The 27383-nt window shown below is 42.5% G+C and overlaps 1 protein-coding gene across 1 annotated transcript; it reads right to left on the minus strand.

Annotated features, from left to right (window-relative positions):
• Positions 1 to 18607: 18607 nt before the first annotated feature.
• LOC135228796 (zinc finger protein 75A-like) lies at positions 18608 to 23148 on the minus strand. The gene has a single exon (XM_064277622.1). It carries the CDS (start codon positions 20443 to 20445, stop codon positions 19318 to 19320), a length of 1128 nt encoding a protein of 375 aa, XP_064133692.1. The 5' UTR covers positions 20446 to 23148; the 3' UTR covers positions 18608 to 19317.
• Between the last annotated feature and the right edge of the window lie 4235 nt (positions 23149 to 27383).

Raw genomic sequence — 27383 nt, forward strand, 5'->3', positions numbered from 1 at the left:
AAAAGCTCAACTGCAAAAAGACAAATAACCCATTTTAAAAATGGGCAAAAGATATGAATAGACACTTCACTAAAGAAGACATTCAGGCAGCTAACAGATATATGAGGAAATATTCACGATCATTAGCCATTAGAGAAATGCAGATCAAAACGACAATGAGATTTCATCTCACGCCAACAAGGCTGGCATTAATCCAAAACACACAAAATAATAAATGTTGGAGAGGCTGTGGAGAGATTGGAAGACGTAAACATGCTGGTGGCAATGTAAAATGCTACAACCACTTTGGAAATCGATTTGGCGTTTCCTTAAAAAGCTAGAAATAGAACTCCCGTACAATCCAGCAATCCCACAACTTGGAATATATCCTAGAGAAATAAGAGCCTTTACACGAACAGATATATGCATACCCATGATTATTGCAGCACTGTTTACAACAGCAAAAAGATGGAAGCAACCAAGGTGCCCATCAACGGATGAATGGGTAAATAAATTATGGTATATTCACACAATGGAATAGTACGCATCGATAAAGAACAATGAGGAATCTGTGAAACATTTCAGTAACATGGAGGAACCTGGAAGGCATTAAGCTGAGTGAAATTAGTCAGTTGCAAAAGGACAAATATTGTATAAGACCACTATTATAAGAACTTGAGAAATAGTTTAAACTGAGAAGAAAACATTCTTTCCTGGTTACGAGACGGGGGAGGGAGGAAGGGTGGGAGAGGAGCATTCACTAATTAGATAGTAGATAAGAACTACTTGAGGTGAAGGGAAAGACAGCACACAATACAGGGGAGGTCAGCGCAATTGGACTAAACCAAAAGCAAAGAAGTTTCCTGAATAAACTGAATGCTTTGAAGGCCAGCGTAGTAGGGGCAGGGGTCTGGAGACCATGGTTTCAGGGGACATCTAAGTCAATCGGCATAATAAAATCTATTAAGAAAACATTCTGCATCCCACTTTGAAGAGTGGCGTCTGGGGTCTTAAACGCTAGCAAGCAGCCATCTAAGATGCATCAATTGGTCTCAACCCACCTGGATCAAAGGAGAATGAAGAACACCAAGGACGCAAGGCGCTTACGAGCCCAAGAGACAGAAAGAGCCATATGAACCAGCGACTACATCATCCTGAGACCAGAAAAACTAGATGGTGCCCAGCTACAACCGATGACTGCCCTGACAGGGAGCACAATAGAGAACCCCTGAGGGAACAGGAGATCAGTGGGATGCAGACCCCAAATTCTCATAAAAATACCATACTTAATGGTCTGACTGTGACTAGAGGAATCCCAGCGGGCATGGTCCCCAAACCTTCTGTTGACACAGGACAGGAACCCCCCCCGAAGACAACTAATCAGACATGAAAGGGACCAGACAGTGGGTAGGAGAGAGATGCTGAAGAAGAGTGAGCTAATTATATCAGGTGGACACTTGAGACTGTGTTGGCATCTCCTGTCTGGAGGGGAGATGGGAGGATAGAGAGAGTTGGAAGCTGGCATAATTGTCACGAGAGACTGGAAGGGCTGACTCATTAGGGGGAGAGCAAGTGGGAGTACGGAGAAAGATGTATGTAAACTTATATGTGACAGACTGACTTGATTTGTAAACGTTCACTTGAAGCTCAATAAAAGTTAATTAAAAAAATGATGGACAATCACACAGTACTGGGAATCATGCTCTAGCCAAGTTGACACACGTTTTTGGGGGACAGGATTCAATCCATAACAACAAATACCTGAAAGTTTGGGGGTCTGAGCCCACCCAAAGGTGCCTCAGAAAAAAGGCCTGGTAATCTGCCCCCAAAAAGTCACAGTCTTTTTTTTTTTTAATCTGCCCCCAAAAAGTCACAGTCTTGGGAACCTTTTGGAGCGCAGTTCTACTCTGCACGCAAAGGGTCTCCATGAGTTGGGACGGACTCGATGGCAACTGGTTTGGTTTATGTTTAACTTATTGAGGAACTGCTCAACGATTTTCCACAGTGGCTGCATCATTTTACTTTCCCAGCAGTAATATGTGAAGATTCCCATTTCTCCACATCTTTGTCAACAATTGTTATTTTCCTTTTATTATGATTATTATAGCCATCCCAGTGGGTGTGACGTGGTATCTCATCATGGCGTTGATTTGCATTTCCCTAGTGGATGATGTCATTAAGCATCTTTTCATGTGCTTGCTGGCCATTTGTATATTTTCTTTGAAGAAATGTCTATTCAAAGTCCTTTGCCTATTTTCATAATTGGGTTGTTTGTCTTTTTGTTGTTGAGTTGTAAAAGTTTGTATTAACCCGTTGCCATTGAGTCGATTCCTACTCATAGTGACCCTATAGGACAGAGTAGAACTGCCCCATTAGGAAGGATTGAAACCCTACTAAGACCATCCTCATTACTCCGCCACTCCACCTAGCCACACGGCAGAGAATGGGCACCCTAGTTTCTGGTTGACCACGGTTCTGGCTGTGAGGTGGGGAGGTATCTGGAGGATTGAGGTAGGACTAAGACATCCCCATGGTGGGGGCATTGAAGCCCTACTACGGTCATCCTCGTTATCTTGCCCCACCACTCCCCCAAGCCAATGGCAGAGAACGGGCAACCTCGTTTATGGTGGTTCAGTTAAGTTCAGGTTGTTTGTGTGTGAGTCTTAACTATGAGAAAAGAGAAGGATGTTTCTTGGGCTAAATAAAAACCTCTGTTTCTGAGTGAGCATGTCAGTGTGTGAGTTAAATATGGGCCCCAAATGTTCCCCTTCTTTAGTTATGAGCCTATGAAGAAAGAGAGCCCCAGTACCAGTTGGAGTCTGGTGAAATGTGGCCTGAGTATGGGTCACTTAACTATTCTACCATTTTACAGTTAGATCTGTTTTGCAAAAGCGAGGGAAACTGGGATGAAACCCCCTATGTGCAAACCTTTATGTCTCTCTGGCAGAATAAGAACCTACAAAAACAGTGCAAGCTAATGGTGCAGGCAGCAGAGAAAAAAGGGATGGGAGATAGGAAGCCCCCAATCCTTCCAGGCTCAGAGAGCAATCTGTACCCCTTCAGTCTCTTATCTCCACTTGTGCCCCTTCCTCCTTATCCACCTGAAGGTGTAGGCCCGGTTCCTGGCCCGGCGCCAGCTACCGTGGCCCTCGTGCCTACTGCGGTGACAGCTACCCCTTTGGTGGGAGCTTGGCCGACCCCCCATGAGTCAGAAACTCCCGGTCCTGCCCAGGGAATAGTCTCCCCAGTGGGGTGCCATTTGGCCAGGGGTCCACCTGAGTCTCCTCAGGGAAATTTCCACTGAGACAAATGCCTGCTGGACTGGATCACAATGGCCAGCCTAGAGGCTTTATCTGGGTCCATACACCATTCTCCACCTCTGACCTGTATAATTGGAAAAATAATCTCCCAGCGTATAGAGATGACCCGAAATGCATAGAAGCTTTGTTTGTGTCCATCTTTGCTGCACATCACCCTAATCAGGCCGACTGTCAATCACTCCTAAATATTCTTCTAACTCCAGAGGAACGGAGGATGGTCTTAGAAAAGGCATGCCAAGAGGATGACAGGTTGCATAACTTCAACCCTCAGGACAGTATTAGACTCCCGGCAGCCCAAGCTGTGCCTGCCATAGATCCACACTGGGACCCAAGTTATCAGCTGGGGGCAGGACAGCTAGAACACTGTAAAAACTGTTTGATAGTCGGTTGGCAGCAAAGGACCCCAAAAGAGAAGAGCCTTAGAAAATTTCAGGATGTACAACCAGGCCCCAAGGAAAATCCCTCTAGTTTCTTAGAACGGGTGTATGAAGCATACCGGCAGTTGACTGATATAAACCCTGAAGACCCAGAGAATGTTAGGTTAATCAATATGACTTTCATCAGCCAAAGGACCCCCGACATCAGGTGGAAACTTGAAATGTTAAAAAGAGGTCTAGGAATGGATACTTCACAACTTGTTGAGATTGCCTCTAAGGTCTTCAATAATCAGGACCAGGTATGAGAAAAAAAGGAAAATAAAAAAATGAAACAGGCCACGCTTCTGGCAGCAGCTCTTGGAGGTAACTCACCACCCAAGTAGACCTCGTAGGTAAATTCTTACGGGCCCCAAAAGGGCCTGTGGCCAACCCAAGGGCCCCTAAAGCTAGACCCCAGGCGGTGTGCCTACTGCAAACAAGAAGTCCACTGGAAACAGGAGTGCCCCTCGCAGCCAACCCAGTCCATGCAAGAGCCTAAGAAGAAACCCATAACCCAGCTACCAAAACTCAGCCGATAGCTCGGACTGACGGAGCCCAGGGGCTCCCTCCCACCCACCCAGCCAATCTTAATCTCCCACAAGGAGCCCCAGCTTGCAGTAACAGTGGGAGGACATCTTGCTGAATTCTTAGTGAACACGGGCACAATCTATTTGGTTTTAAATAACCTGAAGGGCCTTCTTTCTAAAAGAAACATGACCATTACTGCAGTGTCAGGAAAACCTATCAATAAACCATTCCTTCAACAGATGGACTGTCAAGTCGGAGGTACAGAGCTGACTCATAGTTTCTTGTATGTGCCTGAATGTCCTATCTGCCTTTTGGGAAGGGAGTTGTTAACCAAGTTAAATGCTCAAGTCACCTTTTCAGCAGGTCAACTTCAAGTAGGAGTAGAACCGGATAAAGCCTGCGCTCTTCAAGCAGCCCTTTTGCAGGTGGCCACCCCTACGGAATCTCTACTCCTACCCCAGCACTTTCAGGATCAAGTTAAACCCCAGGTCTGGACCACCAGAATCCCTGGTAAGGCAAAGACAGCAACCCCAGTCCAGGTAAGGCTTAAACCAAACCACACCGTTCCACATTTCAAGCAGTCCCCCTTGAAGCAGGAGGCTAAACAAGGCCTACAACATTTAATCAAAACCTTCTTGGCACATGGACTTATCCGTTCCTGCAAGTCTGTTTACAACACCCCTCTTCTACCCATAATAAAACCAGGCACTGAAGAGTATCAATTTGTACAAGACCTATGGGCCATGACTCAGATAGCAGAGGATATTCACCCAGTGGTACCCAAACCATACACTCTGCTGACACTCTTTCCAGCGGATTGTGCGTGGTTTACAGTTCTAGACTTGAAAGATGCTTTTTCTTGTGTCCCTCTGTAACAAAGTCCCAAGAGATATTTGCTTTTGAGTGGGAGGATCCCACCTCAGGAACTAAGACTCAATATTGCTGGACTGTTTTACCACAAGGGATCAAGAATAGCCCCACTCCCTGGCATCTGTGGTCTTAAACGCTAGCAAGCGGCCATCTAAGATGCATCAATTGGTCTCAACTCACCTAGATCAAAGGAGAATGAGGAACACCAAGGACACAAGGTAATTACGAGCCCAAGAGACAGAAAGGGCCATGTAAACCAGAGACTACATCAGCCTGAGACCAGAAGAACTAGATGGTGCCCGGTTACAGCCCATGACTGCCCTGACAGAGAACACAACAGACAACCCCTGAGGGAGCAGAAAAGCAGTGGGATACAGACCCCAAATGCTCGTAAATAGACCAGGCTTAATGGTCTGACTGAGACTAGAAGGACCCCGGTGGTCATGGCCCCCAGAGCTTCTGCTGGCCCAGGACAGGAACCATTCCCAAAGCCAACTCTTCAGACAGGGATTGGACCGGACAATGGGATGGAGAGGGATGCTGGTGAGGATTGAGCTTCTTGAATCAGGTGGACACTTGAGACTATGTTGGCATCTCTTGCCTGGAGGGGAGATGAGAGGGTAGAGGGCGTTAGAAGCTGGCGAAATGGACAGGAAAAGAGAGAGTGGAGGGAGGGAGTCGGCTGTCTCATTAGGGGGAGAACAATTGGGAGTAAAAAAAAAATTTTTTTTTCAGCAAGGTGTATTTAAGTTTTTGTGTGAGAGACTGACTTGATTTGTAAACTTTCACTTAAAGCACAATAAAAATTAAAAAAAAAATAGAGAGTTTGCCTGGGGGGAAAAAGAACTGCTATTCCCCCCCAATGCAATGTTTCGTAAGATAGTAGTAAATCATTTATTGTTTTAAGTATGACAAGTATATATCTTATCAAGTAACAGAAAAACTTATATGATGGTCTGCGTTTTCTTGTTTAAGTTCATTCTCAGGCTAGTATCATTTCAGGAAGAATTTATCAATTTAACTGTTGATTTTGGAAATTTAAAAAATTGAATTTACATAAAAAGCCAACACTTATGAGAGAAATATTACCGATACATATTTTCTTCTAGAAAAAAATAGTTGAAAAATGTTGCTGAAGAAAGATTCTCTTCATGTGTGTGTCTGTGTTGCATGTGTTTGTGTGTGCGTGTGTCTCTGTGCGTGTCTCTGTGCATCTGTCCATCTGTGCGTCTGCCTGCCTACCTGTGAGCCTGTTTGCCTGCCTGTGGGTGTGTCTGTCTACCTGTGCGTGAGTCTGTCTTTGTGTATCCGTGTGTCTGTCTCTGAGTCTGTGTGTCTGTCTCTGTGTGTCTCTCTGTGTCTGTCTCTGTGTGTCTGTGTCTGTCTGCGTGTCTGTCTGTGTGTGTCTCTGTGTCTGTCTGTCTCTGTGTCTGTCTGTGTGTCTGTATCTGTCTGTCTGTGTGTCTGTGTCTGTCTGTGTGCCTGTGTGTCTGTCTGTCTCTGTGTGTCTGTCTGTGTCTGTCTGTCTGTGTGTCTGTATGTTTGTATGTCCGTGTGTCTGTGTCTTTCTGTATGTCTGTGTGTCTGTCCACCCTCTCCACAAGCTCTCCAACATTTATGATTTGGTGTTTTTTGGATTAGTGCTGACCTTGTTGGGCTGAGATGCTATCTCATTATACTTTTGATTTGCATTTCTCTAATGGCTAATGATCGTGAGCATTTCCTCATGTGTCTGTTAGTTGCCTGAATGTCTTCTTTGGTGAAGTGTCTGTTCATATCCTTTGCCCATTTTTTAATTGGGTATCTTTGTTGTTGAGGTGTTACAGTATCTTGTAGATTTTAGAGATTAGACCCTTATCGGATATGTCATAGCTAAATTTTTTTTCCCTAGTCTGTAGGTTGTCTTTACTCTTTCGGTGAAGTCTTCTGGTGAGCATAAGTGTTTGACTTTTAGGAGCTCCCAGTTCCCTAGTTTCTCTTCGTGAGTTTCTGCATTGTTACTTATGGTTTGTATTCTGTTTATGCCGTGTATTAGGGCTCCTAGCATCGTCCCTATTTTTTCTTCCATGATCTTTATTCTTTTAGATTTTATACATAGGTCTTTGATCCATTTTGAATTAGTTTTTGTACACGGTGTGAGTTATGCGTCTTGTTACATTTTTTTGCAGATGGACATCCAGTTATGCCAGCGCCATTTGTTAAAGAGGCTGTCTTTTCCCCCAATTAATGGACTCAGGGTCTTTGTCAAATATCAGCTGCACATGGGTGGATAAATTTATGTCTGGCTTTTCAATTCTGTTCCATTGCTCTATGTGTCTGTTGTTGCCACAGTAGTCAAAACAGCACGAGGCTATTTTGACTACTGTGGCAGTGTAATAGGTTCTAAAATCAGGTAGAGTGAGGCCTCCCACTTTCTTCTTCTTTTTCAGTAATGCTTTACTTATCTGGGGCCTCTTTCCCTTCCATATGAAGTTGGTGATTTGCTTCTCCATCTCATTAAAAAATGTCGCTGGAATTTGGATCGGAATTGGATTGTATCTATAGATCATTTTCAGTAGAATAGACGTTTTTACAATGTTAAGTCTTCCTATTCATGAGCAAGGTATGTTTTTCCACTTATGTAGGTCCCTTTTGGTTTCTTGCAGTAGTGTTTTGTAGTTTTCTTTGTCCTTTACATCTCTGGTTATGTTTATTCCTAAGTATTTTATCTTCTTGGGGGCTATTGTAAATGGTATTGATTTGGTGATTTCCTTTTCGATGTTCTCTTTGTTGATGTAGAGGAATCCAACTGAGTTTTGTATGTTTATCTTGTATCCTGATTCTTTGCTGAATTATTCTATTAGTTCCAAGTAATTTTTTTGTAGATTCTTTGGAGTTTTCTGTATATAAGATCATATCATCTGCAAATAGGTATACTTCTTTTACCAATTGGGATGCCCTTTGTGATGGATAAGATTGTGTGTCAACTTGGCTGGACCATGATTCTCAGTGTTTATATGTGATCACTCCCATGATGGCATCTGCTGTAAGTATCCACTCAGTTGAAGGGGGGTTTCCTTTGGGTGTTGCCTGCATCCGAATATAAGCAGACATTCTGGCTTTTAGCTGAGTCTTCCTGTTCATCTGACCTCCCATTCTTGGGACTTGCGCTATCAGCTTATGTGCCGATCTCGGGTTTTGTTAATCTTCACAGCCTGTGAGTGGAGCCCTGCTCTCCTTCCTGCCGATCTTGGGTTCTCCAGCCCCTGCAGCTACACGAATCTGGAGAAGCCTTGCAGTCTTGCCTGCCGACCTTGGGATTCGCCGATATTCACAGCCTGTGAGCAAGAGTCCTGGTCTCTGACCTGCCGATCTTGGGTTTGCCAGCCCCTGCAGCTACATGAATCAGGAGAAGCCTCGATCCTGATCCACAGACTTGGGACGTTCCAGCCCCTACAATCGTGTGAGGCACTTTTTGATATAAATGTCTCTCTGTATATATTTATACGCTTCACTGATTTTGCTTCTCTAGAGAACCCAGCCAAAGGCATTTGGTACTGAGAGTGATTCTAGAGAAATAAAATTGTAAGGATGAGTTTTCTAAATTGGTTCTCAAGTCTGGCTAGTCTTAAAAATGGTGATGACCCTGCTTCCAGCAGTAAAGAGGGTATCGACGGTCCATGGCATGAGGTAGCGATACAAATACGCAAAATATCACCACCGATAGATCAGGTGTTGGCAAAAGGTGAGGCTCTGGGTGAACACATGTGTGATATCTTTCTACGGTTCTGTCAGAACCAGAAGTATAAGGAAGCTGGTTGGATGGTCCTACTTTTGCTAGACGAACTGGTGAAAGAAAGAGATGTGCTCATGGCTTCAGAGTCAAAGCTCAGGTGCTACATAAATGACTTCAAAGTTTCCACTTGTGCTTTGAAAGGGAGCCTTATTTCTTGTAGTAACAGAGCTGATATTGCCGAAAACCAAACCCAGAGTCTTATTGTAAGAGTGGCTGAATTACAATGCCAGCTCAATTGCCACCCTTGAGAGGTGTCTGAAGTTAAATTAAGGCCATTGATTGAGAAGAAATGGAATCCTGAAATTTGGGGTGGGGACATATGGGCAGACAATCAGGAAGCTGGGGACACTGAGCCCCTAAATTCCATTGAATCACTCCTGCCAGCAGAACCACTCCCATCTGAAGAGATTACTTCATGTGTGTCTGCTAAACCACCCTGCCCAGAAAAACAACCTGTGAGCAGGATCCCTGCTCTCCAACCTGCTCATCTTGGGTTCACCAGCTTCTGCAACTCTGTGAATTGGGAAAGAAGTCTATCCTGATCCAAGGTCTTGGGAAGTTCCAACCCCTACAATCGCATGAGCTGTTCCCTTAATATAACTCTCTCTATACGTATTTATACACATTACTGGGTTTGCTTCTCTAGAGAACCCAGCCTAGGAGAGCTGTCTTCCAAATATACTCAAGGTTGTACTTTGGCTCTTGTAAACTTGTTCTAATTTTCTTCAGTTTCAGCTTGAACTTGCATATGAGCAATTGATGGTCTGTTCCACCGTCAGCCCCTGACCTTGTTCTGACTGATGGTATTGAGCTTTTCCATAGTCTCTTTCCACAGATGTAGTTGATCTGAGTCTTGTGTAGTCCACCTGGTGAGGCCCACATGTATAATCAGCGTTTATACATCTTTGCAACGAAGAAGTCATTGGTCTTGCAAAATTCTGTGATGCAATCTCCAGCACCGTTTCTAAAAAAAAAAAAGGCCATATTTTCCAACTATCTGTTCTTCATCTTTGTTTCCAACTTTTGAATTCAAATCACCAGCGACTATCAACGCATCCCGATTGCATGTTCGATTAATTTCAGACTGCTAAAGTTGGTAAAAATCTTCATTTTCTTCATCTTTGGCCTTAGTGGTTGGTGTGTAAATTTGAATAATAGTTGTATTAACTGGTTTTCCTTGTAGGTGTATGGATATTGTCCTATCTCTGACAGCATTGTACTTCAGAAGAGATCTTGAAATGTTTTGTGTTTTTTTTTGGATGATGAATGCAATGCCATTCCTCTTTGAGTTGTCATTCTAAGCATAGTAGACCATAAGGTGTGTCTCATTCAAAATGGCCAATACCAGTCCATTTCAGCTCACTAATGCCTAGAGTATCGATGTTTATGTGTTCCATTTTGTTTTAGTCATCTAGTGCTGCTATGACAGAAATACCACAAGTGGGTGGCTTTAACAAAGAGAAGTTTATTTCTTCACAGTAAAGTAGGCTAAAAGTACAAAATTGGGGCATTGGCTCCAGAGGAAGGCTTTCTCTCTCTCCGTCGGCTCTGGAGGAAGGTCCTTGTCCTCAATCTTCCCCTGGTCGAGGAGCTTCTCAGGTGCAGGGACCCCGGGTCCAAAGGATGTGCTCTGGTCCAGGTGCTGCTTTCTTGGTGGTATGAGGTCTCCCTCTCTCTCTGCCCACTTCTCTCTTTTATATCTCAAGAGATTGCCTCAAGACACAATCCAGTGCTGTAGGTTGAGTCCTGTCTCACTAAAACAACTGCCGCCCACCCTCCCTCATTAACGTCATAGTTGCAGGATTTTCAACATACAGGAAATTCACACAGTAACAGGAATCATGGCCCAGCCAAACTGATACACACATTTTTGTGGGGATATAATTCAATCCATGACATTCCACTCTTTGGCCCCCCAAAAATCAATCCATGACACCTTTCATTTCTGATGACTTCCAATTTTCCTAGATTCATACTTCATACATTCCACGTTCCAATTATTAATGGATGTTTGTAGCTGTTTCTTCTCATTTTGAGTCATGCCACATCAGCAGGTGAAGGTCTGGGAAGTTTTATTCCATCCACGTCATTAAGGTCGATTCTACTTTGAGGAGGCAGCTCTTCCCCAGTCGTCTTTTGAGTGCCTTCCAATCGGAGGGGCTCATCTTCCGGCACTATATCAAACAATGTTTCACTGCTATTCATAAGGTTTTCACGGGCTAATTCTTTTCAGAAGTAGACTGATGGGTCCTTCTTCCTAGTCTGTCTTAGTCTGGAAGCTCAGCTGAAACCTGCCTGCCATCAGTGACCCTGCTGCTGTTTGAATACCGGTAGCATAGCTTTCAGCATCACAGCAACGTGCAAGCCCCACCTACAGTACGACAAACTGACAGACTTATTGGGGCAGTTTAAAATCTCAGGAGCCCCTTCTAAGATTGGCCAGACTACTGCTTATCACCATTGCACTTAACTATACACTGGTGGTGGAACTTTCTTTTCCTCTTTGCTAAAGAGTCTTTACCAAGGAATCAGGATCAATGCCACTCCTAGCATACCTTACTCAGTTAAAAAAAAATTATTTTGGAAAAAGACCCCACTCTGACCTGTGCAGAGTATGCTATTTGTCATCAGATTGATAACCACATTAACTTAATAAACCCAGCAGATGAGACACTTTCTCCTGGAGTAAACAGCAAAGCCAAAAAACTGCAAACTTGGGAGAGGATATACGGCAAAACTCCAAATTCAGTATAAACACTTCCTTTAATGTCTTAGATGGACAGGCACACTTGGAGATTAAAGTATACATAGGCGTAAAGAATGGAAGCGTTGTGGGGGTGGGGCCATGCAAATAAGGTCCATGTAACCCTCGCAGGGGATTGGTCGGTTTTGCCATCCTACTAGGCTTAAAGGGAGCCAATCCTTGGGTGGGGCTCATCAAGAAGATGAGCCAGAAACAGAGTCTGTTCTTTGGACCTGGGGTCCTTGCACTGAGAATCTCCAAGACCCAGGAGACAGAGAGAGCTATAACACTGAAGATGGTACAAGGCAGCAGCAACACAGGACCAGCAGGCTAGGCTTTCTGACCCATACAGTGACAAGCTGAGCATGTTCGTTCGGGAGGCTTCCGGGTGGAGTGGGGTGCCTCTGGGCACTTATCAGCAGAGCTACAGAGCTTTCTAACACTTGCTCGAGCAGGACAGAGGCCAGGCCTAAGCAGGGCAGAGGCCAGACCCACGCAAGGGCAGAGGTCAGGCTGAGAGTGCAAGGCCCAGGCCAAGAGGTGGACCCGGTGGCAACAGCCAAGGAGAACCTGTCCTGACTGAAGAACTGTATCCTGAGTTGTTCCTGTTACCTCCAAGTGGATGCTGAATTGTAACTGTTAGTCCCGTAATAAATCCCATAATCATGAGTATGATCTGTGAGTTGTGTGTAGCCATCGCAAAGAATTACTGAACCCAGCAGAGAAGTAGAGAGCGCCCTGGGAGGTAAGGCAGTTGTCAGAACTGGTCAAAAATTTAGAAAGTGGGGGTATGTCTGACCACCACCTCGTAGGAATCAGCTTTGGGCTGATATTGATCTTGATTCTCCTTCCCCCTCATGAAGTTAAAGGACCTCTGACACGATGCCATTTTTACAAGTATACTCACAGTGTTGTGAAATCATCACCGTTATCTAATTTTAGAATATTTTCATCACACCAAAAAGAAACACCATACCCACTAGGAGTCATTACCTCCAGCCCCTTGTACCCAGTAATCTAGTTTCTGTTTTTATGAATCTACCCAAATCTGGATACTTAATCATTTAAATGAAATTATGTAATATGTGATCTTTTGAGCCTGGCTTCTTGCATTTGGCATAATGTAATCAGGTTTCTCCATGTTGAAGCATGTTCACTCTTTTTTATGGCCAAATACTATTCCACTGTATTCCATTTTGTTTATCCATTCATCAATTGCTGGACACTGGATTTGTTTCTACTGTTTGGCTATTATTGCTAATGCTGCTATAAATATTCATGTACAAGTTTTTGTACAGACATAAGTTCTCATTTCTCTTGGGTACACATCTAGGAGTGGAATTGTTTGGACATAGGGTTAACTCTATGTTTAACTCTGTGAGGAACTGTCAAACTGTTTAACAAAGCAGCCGCACCATTTTACAGTCCCAATAGCAATGCTCGGTGGTTCAAATTTCTCCATATCCTCAACAACACTTGTCCTTTTAATTTTTGTCATCGTAGTAAGTGTGAAGGTGCCCTGGTGGCACAGTGGTTAAAGAGCTCGGCTGCTAACCAAAAGGTCAGTGGTTTGAACCCACCAGTTGCTCCTCGGAAGGAAGATGTGACAGTCTGTTTCTGTAAAGATTTACAGCCTTGGAAACTATGGGACAGTTCTACTCTGCCCTATAGGGTCACTATGATTTGGAATCCACTCTAAGGCAGTGGGAGTGTGTGTGAAGTGGTATCTGATTGTGGTTTTGATTTGCATTTTTCTATCCAATAATGAAGCTGAGCACCTTTTTCACGTGCTTATTTCCCATGTGTACGTCTTCTTTGGAGAAACTTCTATTTAAGTCCTTTGCCCAAGTTTTAATTGGGATTTTTGTCTTACTACTTTTTTTTTTACTGTTGAGTTATTAGTGTTGTTCGTGTGTTCTGGACACAAGTGCATTGTCAAACATATGATTTGGAAAGGGTTTCCTTGGTTCCTTACAATATCTTTTCACTTTCTTCGTGGTGAAGTACAAAATTTTTCTATGTTTATGTTCAATTTTTTTTTCCTTAGTAGTTATGCTTTCAGTGTCATATCTACGAAATCATTGCCTAACTGAAGATCATAATGATTTACTCCTATGCCTTCTTCTAAAAGTTTTATAGTTTAGCTTTGATATCGATGGCACTGGGTTGGGATATAGGTCTATGGTAGATTTTGAGTTAATTTTTTTATGTGATGTGAGACAGGAGTCTAACTTCATTCTTTTGCATGCGGATATCCATTTATAGGAAAGAGGATTCTTTCCACTGAATTTTTTGGCATCCTTGTCAAAAATCAATTAACTGTAAGTATGAAAAAAAATTTTTTTTGGACTCCAAATTCTATTCCATTGATCTGTGATGTCTATCCTTATGCTAGTACCACACTGTCTTGATTACTGTAGCTTTGTAGTACATTTTGATATCAGAAAGTATGAGTGCTCCAACTTTGTTCTTCTTTGTACAAGATTGTTTTGGCCATTCTGGGTAACCTGTATTTACAGATGAGTTTTAGCACTAAATTGTCAATTTCTACAAAAAGGTCAGCTGTAATTTTATCGGCAATGTGTTGAATCTGCAGATCGATTTGGGGAGTGTTGCCATTGTATTAGTTTCCTATTGCTGTTGTAACAAATCGCCACATCCTTAGTGACTTCAAAAAACCCACAAATGTATTATCTTACAGTTCTGGAGGATGGAAGTCTGAAACTGGTCTCACTGGGCTAGAATTAAGTGTCTGCAGGCCTGCACTTCTTTCTCTAAAGAAGCTCGACAGGACAATCCAATTTTTTCCCTGTGTCACCATTCCTTGGCTCATGGCACTCTTCTATCTTCCAAGCCAGCAACGGCTGCTTCAGTGCTTTTCTTATTGCGTCACTCTGGCACTAACTCTCCTGTTTCCCTCTTTCACTCATAAGGGGCCTTGGAATTACGTCAGGCCCACCTGGATAATTATATTTGTTTCCTAGGGCTGCCATAATAGAATACCACAAACTCGGTGGCTTAAAACAACTGAAATTTATTCTCTCGCAAATCTGGAGGCTAGAAATCTGACCATAGTCCAAGTAGTGTGCTAAGAAATACAGAGAAACGAGGTTCAGCTTCTAGAGGGAAGACAGACATCAAATGATAAAAAAAAGGAATAAAAATTCAAAGCAAGGAAGGCCCTGTTATGGATTGTGTGCCCCCAAAATATATGTTCGAATCCTAACCCTTATACCTGTGGATGGAATCTTGTTTGGAAAATGGGGTTTTGTTATTTTAATTAGATCATGCCCAAGTAGGGTGGATTTTAAATGTCATCAGGGCAATGCACCATGGTAAGATTAGGGCAGGTAACAGTGGCAAAAGGGAGGTGGTGAAACCAAACAAACAAACTAAACCCAATGCTATCGAGTGATCCCAACTCATAGTGACCCTATAGGACAGGGTAGAACTGCTTTCAAAAGCAGCTGGTGGATTCGAACTGCCAGCCTTTTCATTAGCAGCCATAGCTCTTAAGCACTGTGCCACCAGGGCTCTGTGGTAGTGAGAGGGAGGTGGAAAAGGAGAATCTTTATCAAGGTTTTCATTAGGTGAGTTTTAGGAATGACAATGTATAGAAGCTGAGGCTGTGGAAATGGATTCTTTTAAAACTATCCATGCCCGGTATAACTTGGATTGTCTTTGTGCGTCCCCAAGCACAAGCGAACCCTGGACTGAGCTCCTCAGACTGCATCTCTACAGAGGCCTCTCTTGGCTTCCGGGACCCAAGCTGCTGCAGACCTGCAGGTACTGGGGAGCTGCCGGCCTCAGAGATGACACTGAGCTCACAGAAGAGTGAATGGGAAGAATGGATACTGATGACTCAGCCAGGAGCCCTGACTCCAAAATCTTGTTCCCTAACCACATGGGTGAGAATTTGCTTCCTATACTAGAGTCCTTGCATTTGAGCAGCAATGGAGTAACTGAACCACAAGCCAGGAAACCACAATTTTCTCCCTGCCTTTCCCCCAGCACATCTTCAGGCAATCACTTCCTGGTATATGCCTCAGATAACTCATCTCTCAAATGGGACCCATGATCCCTGCTCTTTATCCCCACTGGGAACGATGCCCAGGTAGAATATGTAAGACAAGCTTTGAAGCTAAAATGTATTATAACGGGTGGGCACTTTGTAAAAGTGGAGTGCCATTTTGCCAACCTCTATTTTCTAGGACTTTGTCAAATCTCACAAGAAGGCAGGAAGCTTCTGGCTCCTTTGATGCAGCTCTCCTATAAATTTTTAAGTCAATCCCTTCTTTCCAGAAGCTACACAAATGTCCCTTGAATGGTGGTGTGGTCTCAGTTATCCAGGGTGCTGCCAAATGGATTCACACAAAGTAGGGTGGCACCTTGTGCAGGAGGATGATTTCCCCCATCTTAGCACCAAGGGTGTCCCTGGGTGGTGTAAAGAGTTAGGCCCTTGACTACTAGCCGAAAGATTGGCCATTCGAACCCATCCCGAGGCACCTGGACGACAGGCCTGGTGATTTGATTCCAAGCAGTTGTAATGATGTATGTTGCTCAGTCTACCATCCTCCCAGTGCACACCCTTTGCTATGTATACCAGACCATCTTATCCTGTACCAGGCATCCACAGAGGAGGTTCTGATGTAACTAAAGCCGATGTGTGGGCACACCAGCATGTAAAGAGAATAAAGAGCTGATTTTGTAACTCTAAACAATAATTGCCTGAAGCGTTCTTTTAACTGAAGGACACAAAGTTTTCCAATTTTATAAATAAATACCAAGCCAATGTTAACATTTCTATGGGGCAATGTTAGCTAGCCGCATCTCTCAATCTGATTGAGTTATTCCGTTTTTGATGATGAGAAATTATTTCTACAACTATCTTAGATGTAGTGCGTGGTGTGTGTGTGTGTATGCGGTTCTTCTGAGTTCCACAGTCTGTGTGTCTTTGTAACAGCCCGAGAAATGGCAAAAAGACTTAGACATTAGATTATTCTGCTCATTCTTCAATTTCAGGGCCTTCTAGAGCACTATTTCTTAATTTCTAAAACCTATGATCCTTTTTGGAAACCCTGGTGGCGTAGCGGTTAAGTGCTATGGCTGCTAACCAAAGGGTCGGCAGTTTGGATCCACCAGGCACTCCTTGGAAACTCTGTGGGGCAGTTCTACTCTGTCCTATAGGGTCGCTATGAGTTGGAATCGACTCGACGGCACTGGGTTTGGTTTAGGTTATGATCCTTTCGATCAATATAACATTTCAGGTCCTTTTATTTATATAACTTTTCTTTCAATTGCCAAATATACCATTATAATGGATGATTGGTCAAACCAAATAGGTCCTTGACTAATATCAGTTTTTTTGTCTTTTTTTTTTTGAAAATGTGTTCGGTCCCCAGCTTCTCTGCCCTTTTTTTTTTTTTTTTTTTTTTACCTAGCATAAGACATTTATTTAAAGGGGGCCTGAAACTCCACTTGAGTCTATGCAATGCTATTCAGAGCGTGAGCCATGGGCTAGCATTGGTCCATGAAGTATTTGTTACCCATCTGCAGGAAAATAAATACGGAAATTCAGAGGAAGCATTTAGAAACTTTTGTAGCAATTTGACACAGTCGTTTCATGGCTGTTTAATAATTAAAAATAATTGGGCTTGCATTTTGTGTGTCTTTGGCTTTTTTATTCCACTTTTCTAATAATTCATTTTATTGCATTTTACAAAAATGTCAGTCTGCAACAGATTGGAAGTTAAGCAAATGAAGAACCTTCACTGGTTCTTCACTACACACTGTTGGGGAAGCCGTGGTCTAGTTTAGAGGTCAGTCAGGACTGAATCCTCCTATCTACTCTTTCCTGTAGCTGCTGTTGGAAGCTATCGAGACTCTCCTTGCTAAAACACTTGGATGCTCTACCAGATGTGGGAGAAGATTCCAAACAGAATTGGTTGCTATGACCTTGGAGAAGTGAATCCCTCTGGAGGGGCCCTGAGGAGAGAGATTTCTCCACCTCATCTCCTGGAAAGGGAATACATGGGCTCTACTTCTGCTCTTGACCCCTGATGGCACAGTGGTTAAGAGCTCGGCTGCTCACCAAAAGGTCAGCAGTTCAAATCCAGCAGCTGGTCACTGGAAGCCCTATGGGGCAGTTCTGCTCCATCCCATAGGGTCGCTGAGTTGGAATCGACTCAATGGCAACGGATTTGGTGTTCTTTGGTTACTCTTGCTCTATGAAGCCCCGGTGGCACAATGGTTAAGTATTCGGTTGATAAGTGAAAGGTTGGCGGTTCAAACCCATCCGGTGGCTCTGCAGGAGAAAGAGCTGGTAATCTGTTCCCCTAAAGATTACAGCCTAAGAAACCCTATGGGGCAGTTCTACTCTGTCACAAGGGGTCACAATGAATGGAAATTGACTTGAGGACACTCAGCGACAACTTTTGCTCTGCCACCAATGCCCAGCCATAAGTTCTTACTCTTCAGCTTCCTAATACGTCTAATGATATGGCCCTCCTTCTACCCTAGAAGCCACGCAGTGTGGAGGAAAGGGCATTTCAGTGTGAATATGGGGATGCGAGAACTGATTTTTGTTCTACCAAGTCAGGTAACCTCTCTGGGCCTCAGGTTCCTATAATGGTGAAAGGTTTAACTAGGTCAGTGATTCCCGAATGGGTGTTGCACAACACTGTTCTCAGATATGTTAGGCGTGACAAACATACTCACCAGAAAGGCTCCTATGGCTAAATAATGCTGGAAAACACTGCATCCTCATACCCCTCTCCCTTGACTCCCCTAGTTGCACATTGTGCAGTTACATATAAATGCTCTGAGAAGCCCTCTAGTAATGAAACACTGATTTTATCTAACGCACTGATCCCAACTTCACCTGGATTAAGAATTCATTTTTTCTTAGCATGCCTCTTAACAGCTCACAAACAGCCTTTTCTAAGGACCAGCTTGGTACCCACTGATCACACCAGATTTTAAAGGCCCCTTCTAGAGGAAGGCTTTGCCAGTGTTGAGAGGACCAGCAAGAGGACAGATGTTTTGTGCTTGCAAGGCCCAAAGGTCTGTGTTGGCATTCAGGCCCTTGCTGCTTAGAATTGCTGGACAGATGACATTGTGGCAGTGGCTTCTGAGGGGAGTAGCAACTAGAATGGAGGTGTTTCTCCTGGAGCACACATTAAATCCTCTCTTTCCGTACCAGGGTAAAGCTCCCCACACACTGGGCTTGGATGTTCCTCCACATAGAACAATAGCCATAAAAGCACTCCCAACTAAGTAATTTTCTCTTTTTGGGGAACTATATATTTCTCTTCCATCTCTACCAGTAAAGAATGAGACCAGGACTCGGGACCATCATATATTTGCCAAGTGCCTGATACCTGAAGACAGTAGGTCACTGAGTCTGAGAAAGATCCAAGGAACCCAGGTAGATGGATAGATGGCGATGATAAATAGATACACTTGATATATTTTCATTATTTTATTGATAAGGTACTCCCTATATGTCAATTTGTGCTAGGCACTGAAGATATAACACTGGACAAGACAGGCAACGTGTATTCCTTTCTGTGAAGCATGGCATGGGCACCTCCCAAATTTCTCATTGATGAGATTCCTATCATTGGTGATTTATGATTTTATGTTCTTTTACGCTCTCTAGGGTCAGGCTCAATATAGTGACTTCATTCAGACTGGGGACACAGGACCAACTTCCCTTGCCCTGTGGAGTTTCTGGTGTCTAAGAAGGCTTGACCGCCTGCTAAAGTTTCTCTTGCATATGATACAAGTATAGGGCTGCTCACCTGTGTGGGTTCTCTGGTGTTTAATAAGATGGGAGTTCTGAATGAATCTTTTTCCACATTCATGACATTTAAAGGGTTTCTCTCCTGTGTGGATTCTTTGGTGTGTGTGGAGATTTGTGTTATGACTGAAGCTTTTCCCACACCACGAACATTTATGGGGTTTTATTCCTTGGTGTGTCATTAGATGTTTATTAAGATCTGAACTCCATCTAAATCTCCTATCACATTGTTGACATTTGTAGGGTTTCTCTTCAGTGTGAATTCTCTGGTGTTTAATAAGGTCAGAACTCACTCTAAAGCTTTTCCCACATTCCTGACATTTGAAAGGTTTCTCCCCTGTGTGGTCTTTCCTATGAAGATCCATACATTTTGGCAGCTCTTGTTTACATGTTGAATGTTTCTTTCTTTTCTTCCCTGGAAAATTTTGATGCCGTTTCCTTACCCTGTGTGTACCACCACGATTTTCTGTGCCTGTTATTTTCTGGGGAACTTTCACTCTGGCTTTTCTTGATACTTTGCCTCCTGGTGCTTGTATTTCTAACTCATAAGGAAACACGGGCTGATCATTTCCACTGTCGTTTTTGAGACTTAATCCTCTCGAAATAAACGCAAGAATCAGTCGTCTGTATCCCAGAGCAAGAAAACCACAGGAATGGAGAGAATATTCAATAACGATGGAATTAAAAAAATACAGGAACAAAATATTTCTGGTCTGTCCTGGACAAATGGTATAGAACCGTTTCTCCCTACTCTTTCCAACTGAGCACAAGTACAAACCCGGGGAATAACATGAGAGACAACAAAAAGGGAACTCTGAAAAGTGGTAAGAATTAGACAACCTGGATTGGAACTCCAGGACTGGAGGAACGATACAACAGCGCCCAAAAAACGGTGACCCAGGTCGAGTATTTCCCAACCCCAAACTAGAAATAGATGGCAGCCCAGGAAGGCTCATTCTCCCCCGAACCAAATGGAGTCCCTCTGACAATATCCGGTAAGCAGGTGAATGCATCAACCATTTGCAACACCCAGAGACTCCTTGTTGTTGCTGTTGTTGTTAGGAGCCATCCAGCTGGTTCCGACTCACAGCAATTCTACATACAACAGAATGAAAAAACTTTTGGCCCTGTACTATCCTCGTGATGGTTGTTATGCTTGAGCCCATTGCTGCAGTCACCGTGTCAATCCATCTCCTTGAGGGTCTTCCTCTTTTTCGCTGACCCTCTACTTTACCAAGCATGAAATCCTCCTCCAGGGACTGATCCCTCCTGATTACACATCCAAACTTTGTGAGACAAAGTCTTGCCATCCTGGCTTCCAAAGAGCATTCTGGATGTGCTTCTTCCAAGGCAGATTTCTTTGTTCTTTTGGCAGTCCACGGTATATAGAATCACCCATACTGCAAAACCAGACAAAGACAGTACCAAAAAAGAAAACGACAGACCAATATCTCACTTTAACTTAGATCAACAAAATACTGGCAAAACGAAAACAAAATTTGTAAGAAGAATTATATGCCACGGTCAAGTGGGATTTATTGCAGAAATATAAGGCTGGTTCAATATTTAAAAATCAATCAATGTAAACTGGTATATTAACAAGCCAACGAAGAAAAATATGCTCATATTAATTTGTGCAAAAAAAGCATTTCACAAAATTCCACATTGATTCATGATAAAATCTCTCAGCAAGTTAGGAATAGAGGGAATTATACCAACTTGATGAAGAACATAAAAATAATACAGATAACAGCATATGTAATGTTGAAAGACTGGGTGAGTAACTGCTATGATTGTGGGAACAAGGCGAGTACTCCAAGCCTGAACCACTGCAATAATATGAGAAAGAAATACAAGGCATTGCAGATAATGTGACTGTCTATGGAGAAAATTCCAAAAAATTACTAAAAACTCCTAGAACAAATAAATAAGTTCCATAAGATCACAGGATACAATATTAAAACACAATCATCGCTGGCGTTCCTGCATACCAACAATGAACATGTGGAAACCGACATTAAAAATGACATACTATTTATAATCACTCAGATGAAAATGAAATGCTTAGGCATACTTTTAACAAGACATGTAGAGGATCTGTATGCTGGAAATTTTTTTTTAATTTAAAAAACTGATAAACTAAATCAAAGAAGACCTAAATAAATGGAGAATCATACAGTGCTCATGGATTAGAAGTCAACGTAGTAAAGATGTTGATTCTCAATTTGACACATAGGTTTAATGTAATTCCTACCATAAAATCACAAAAAAAGTTTCTTGTAGACATAGATAAGCTTATTCTGAAATTTATAGGAAAAGAACTCCCCAGCGACTTTCCAAGGCTATAAATCTTTATGGAAGCAGGCTGCCACATCTTTCTTCCATGGAGTGGCTGGTGAGTTCAAACTGCCCACCTTCAGTGAGCAGTGAAACACTTTAACCGCTGTACCACCAGGGTTCCTCTATATGAAAAAGTACCAGTCCTAAAATAGCTAAAACGATCCTGACCAAGAATAAAGTGCCAAGTATCAGTCTTCCTGATATTAAGGCTTATTGTATACCTACAATAATCAAGTCAGTGTGGTATTGATGGAGGGATAAACAGACCAGTGGAACAGAACAGAGAAGTCAGGAACAGATGCACACAAATATGCCCAACTGATCTCTGACAAAAGCCCAAAAGCAATTCATTTAAGAAAGGATATCCTTTTCAACAAATGGTGCTGAACAACGGAATATCCATAGGCCAAAAAAAAAATGCACTATAACCTAAACATGACATCTTATATAATAATTAACTCAAAATGGCTCATAGACTTGAACGTAAAATGTCAAACTACTACTAAACTTTTAGAAAAAAAATAGGAGAAAATCTTCAAGATCTAGATGTAGGCACAGAAATCTTAGGCTTGACACCAAAAGCATGATCCATGTAGGAAAAGATTAAAACCTGGCGTCATCAATATTAAAGAATTTTGCTCTGCAGAAGCCCCTGAGAAGAGGGTCAAAAAAAGTCTACTGGGAGAAACAATATCCAAACCACATATCCGACAAAGGAGTAGTATCTGAAATATATTTTGAAACTATCAAAACTCAATAGTAAAAGACAAACAATCCAAGTAGAACATGGTCAAAAGACATTTCACTGGAAAGGATATACAGGAAGCAAATAAGCACATGAAAAGATGTAGAACATCGTTTGCCATTACGGAAAAGCAAATCAAAAACATAATGAGCTACCACTTCACACCCACTAACCAAAAAAACAAAACAAAACAAAACAAAACAAAAAACCAAACCCGTTGCCATTGAGTTGATTTAGACTCATAGCGAACCTATAGGACAGAACACAACTGCCCAAAAGGCTTTCCAAAGAGCAGCTGGTGGATTTGAACTGCTGACCTCTTGGTAAGCAGCTAAGCTCTTAACCACGGCACCACCTGGGCTCCAACTAAGATGGTTATAATCAAAAAGACAGATATAAAATGTTGACTTGGGTGTGGAGAAATTGGATCAATCAATCATACATTGACGATGAGAATGTCAGGTGGCACAGACACTCTGGAAACAGTTTGGCAGCTTCTTATAAAACTAAGATGCAATTAACATATGAACCAGCAAGCACACTCTTGTGTATTTATCCCAGAGAAATGAAAAGCTTGTTTACATAAAAACTGTACACAAATGTTGACAGCAACTTTATTCATAATAGCCAAAACCTGGAGAGAGCACAGGTATCCTTCAAGGAGTGTATTTTTAAACAATCTGTGTTACACTTACACCATGGAATATTACTCAGTAATTAAAAGGAATGAACTATTGATATCTGTACCAACTTGGATGAATCTCCAAGGAATTAGGCTGAATGAAAAAAAGCCAACCCCAAAAGGTATACATTCTATGATTCCATTTATGTAACAGTTTTGAAATGGCAAACATTTTAGAAATATAGAATATTAGTGGTTGGTATGGGTTAGTGACAGGACTGGAAGGAGCGTGTGATAGGGAAGTGTACGTGGTTCTAAAAGGGCACCAGGAGGGATGCTTGTGGAAATGGGACAGTTCAGTGTCTTGATGGTGGTGGTGGATACACAAATGTCCACACGTGTTGAAATTGAACAGACTAAATTCATACGTACATGCAGAAATGAGTACAAGTAAAACTGGGGAATTCTAAATAAGACTGGAGGATTGTATCAATTTCAATATCCTGGTTGTGATATTCTGCTACCATTGGAGGAAACTGGGTGAAGCGTACATGGGTCTCTATGTATTATGTTTTAAATCTGCATGTGAATCTACAACTGTCTCAACGGAAATGTCAACGAAAACAAATACAGAACTAGAACTTTAAAATTCTAAGCCCCTGTAAAGGTTCCTATAAGGGAGTATTTTCCCTCTACCCACTTACCTGTAGAAAGCTATGCAGTATTATCTTGGAACACTTACAGACCTTAGACCCATGGTTCTTCCCTTGCTCTAAACAGATCACTTTAGGTTTTGGGTGGAAAATTAATGTTCTGATAAGAAAACCTTGAGGTCATGAACAGCCATCCTAAATTAATTGGTCCAGTAATTCCAGACTATTTCAAAAGGAGTGAATAATTCTTTCACATTTTGTTTTACTTCATGTTATGGATTGAATTGTGCCCCCCCCCAAAAAAATATGTGTTGTAAATCCTAACCCCTATACCTGTGCTTATAATCCCATTTGGGAATGGTTTTCTTTGTTATGTTAAGAGGCCTTATCAGTGTAGGCTGTGTTTTAGGCCAATCACGTTTTGAGATATAAAAAGAGCAGATTAGACATAGAGAAGCAAGCAGAGATGGGGAAAGATAGATGCCAAGCCATATGAAGATTACCAAGGAGCCAAGGATCAGAAGCTGAAAAGAGACGAGGACCTTCCCACAGAGCCGACAAAAACAGAGAGAGCATTCCCCTAGATCCGGCACCGGGATTTCAGACTTCTACCCTCCTGAAATATGAGAAAATAAATATGTTTTCTTAATGCCACCCACTGTGGTACTCTTGTAGCACTAGATAACTAAGACACTCCAAACGGTTAAATGAGTAGAATCTTGGATCCAAAATCTGGATTATATTCTACAGGGCTTGTGGGTAGATATGCAATTGAGGGAACTAAGAAAAAAACAAAGGGGGAAAGATGAAAAAGGTATGAGGAATGGAAATACATTTCAAGTTTCCAGGAATACCCTGTGTTCAACCAGAGAGGAACCATGCTCCAGACCTTGCAGGGAATGTAATCTGGTCTGATAAACTCATCACTATCCTGGATGACGCGGGTCCAGGGGAACTAGTCTCAAGGTCTGTGGCTTGGGTAACATATGACAAACTGGTTCTGTAATAACTGTAGTTAATTTTTATCTAATGCTTAAGCACAAGGTACTGGACTAGGACATATTTCTAAAAGGTACTGGACGAGGACATATTTCTAACATTTTTATAGCTCACTGGTTCACACTGAGAGGAGACCGGCCATAATCACTTGATACAGTTTTACAAAACACAGGTCTCCAGGTGGAGGGAATTATTCATCACTCAGACCTTCGATAGACACGTATCATGTGCCTGTTGTGGACTAAGCACTGCTGTAGGTGCTGGGGATATACTGGTCAATAAGATAGAATCCTGTGTTCCCGTGGCGCTTACGTTCTATTGGGAGAGTCAGATTTCAAAGAAATCAAGTAATGAATAAAACATCAGGAAGTGATACATGTTTTGAAGAAAACTAAATAAAGGTAATAGAACAGTGATTGGTTTGGGAGCGAACCTATTTTAGACAATAAGGTGGTTGTGGAAAGCCTCTATGAGAAAGTGGTGTTCAAAGAGCAACCTGAAAGGAGAGAGGAAGTTAGGTGATGTGAAGAGGTGGTGCAAAAGTGTGCCAGGCAGAGGAAGTGGGAAGGAAGGAACGAGCTTGGCGAGTTTAAGAAACAATAGGAAAGCCGGTGTGGCTAAACAGGACTCAGCATGGGAGAGAACGGAGGAGAGGAGGGTAGAAAGGGAAGTAGGGGCCACAGCATGTAGAATCCTTTGGGCCCTGCGAAGGAATCTAGATTTTATTCTGAATGTGACGAGAAGTCATGACAGGGTTTGAAGCAGGGAAATCCCATAATCTGATCATGCCTTTAAAAGACAAGCTTGGTTCCTCAAAAGACTAAAAACAGAACTACCATATGGCCCAGCAATTCCACTCTTACAGATATACCCAAAAGACCTGAAAGGAGAAACTCAGAGTCTTGTACACCAATGTCCATTGCAGCACTATTCACAGTGGCCCAAAGGGGGAAACAACCTAAATGCCCATCAACAGATGAATGGATAAACAAAAGGTGGTACGTACATACATAAAATGGAATACTACTCAGCCAGTAGGAGAAGCAGTCTTGATACATGCTACAGTATGGATGGAGCTTGAAGACATTATGCTGAGTGAAATAAGTCAGTCACAAAAGGACAAATATTGCATGACCTCACTTTGATTAAGGGTAGGGTTGCACAGCCCACTAATGTAACTGCTGTCTATAAGTTGTACACCTGTAAAAAGTTGCATTAGCGAACGTTGTGTGATAGGTACATTTACAAGAACAACATCAACAAAATAGAATAGCTGCTGAGGCTGCTTATGTACAACCAAGCACCACATGGGACGTGGTTCCTTGGTTTGAAGGTTTAGGGTCCTGGTTTCATGGGGTATTCCAGTTAATTGGCCTAATATTGTATTTAGTGCTTCTGTTCCACCTCCTGGCTCATCATGGCTTAGTGCCTGGGGTCTTGAAAGCTTGCAAGTGGCCATCCACGGCACGACAATTGGTCTCTATGTCTGGAGCAAGAGAGGAAGAAGGAGAGTCAAGGATAGGGGGAGGATATGGAATGTGTGGCTACTCGCCTCCATGAACAACTGCCTCCTTTACTATGAGACCAGAAGAACTGGACGGTGCCTGGCCACCATCACTGAGCATTTTGATCAAAGGTTCTATAGATGAATCCTGATCAAAAGGGAAAAAAGGTAGAACAGAATTTCAAATTCTCGTGGACTCCAGGTTTTCTGGAGCCATGGAGGCTGGATGAACCCCTGAAACTATTGCCCTGAGATAATCTTTAAACAAACCTTAAACCAAACATATCCCCTCAAGTCTTTTTAAAACCAAGCAACAGATTAGCTTAACTAGTGAAAAATGTCTGCCTTGAGCATTATGCTCTTTTAAAAACTAGCTATATGGGGTCAAATTGACAACAGCAACTGAAAAAATTAGATAGGAACCTTAGGGGGCAGTGAGTTTACGTTAATGTGGGAGGAACAACTCAGAGAAGAAGTTTGAGAACGGTTGCACAACTTGAAGAATGTAAGCAATGTCACTGAACTGTAATGTAGAAACTGTTGAATTGGTGTGTGTTTGGCTGTGTATATTCTCAATAATAGCAACAACAAAATCAATAAAATTAAAAAAAAAGATCCCCTTGGCTGTGGAAAAGACACTAAGAGGTTGATAGAGGCGGCAGAGGGACTTCTGTTAAAAAGCTATTGAAGTAGAACTGGGACAGAGATGACGGTGACTTAGACCAGGAAGGTAACAGTGGAAGAGGTGGAGACATGACTGGATTCAGGATATATTGTGAAGGTAGAGCTAAGAGGTCTTGCTGAGGGATTGGTTGTGGGGTATGACAGAAAGATTGGAAAAGGAGGTTTCTGGTCTGAGGAATTGGGTGAATGGTGGTGCCTTTTACTGCGATGGGAAAGACATGGGCAGAACAGGTTTGCAGGGCAGTTTGAGGCAGGGGATACAGCAATATTCTGTTTAGAATAAGGAAGTGTGGCATGTGTATCTGGGAAAAGCTCTCCAGGCGATCTGGATACATCTTTCCCCTCCACCATAACGTTCAGAACAAATCAGCTATTGAAACAGTGAGACTTTCTCATGTGAATCT

This window comes from Loxodonta africana, chromosome X (genome assembly GCF_030014295.1).
Source record: "Loxodonta africana isolate mLoxAfr1 chromosome X, mLoxAfr1.hap2, whole genome shotgun sequence".
Classification (NCBI taxonomy): Eukaryota; Metazoa; Chordata; class Mammalia; order Proboscidea; family Elephantidae; genus Loxodonta; species Loxodonta africana.

Excerpts from the sequence above, each read along its gene's own strand:
- LOC135228796 (XM_064277622.1), bottom strand. The coding sequence starts at position 20,445 with ATGCATTCACCTGCTTACCGGATATTGTCAGAGGGACTCCATTTGGTT.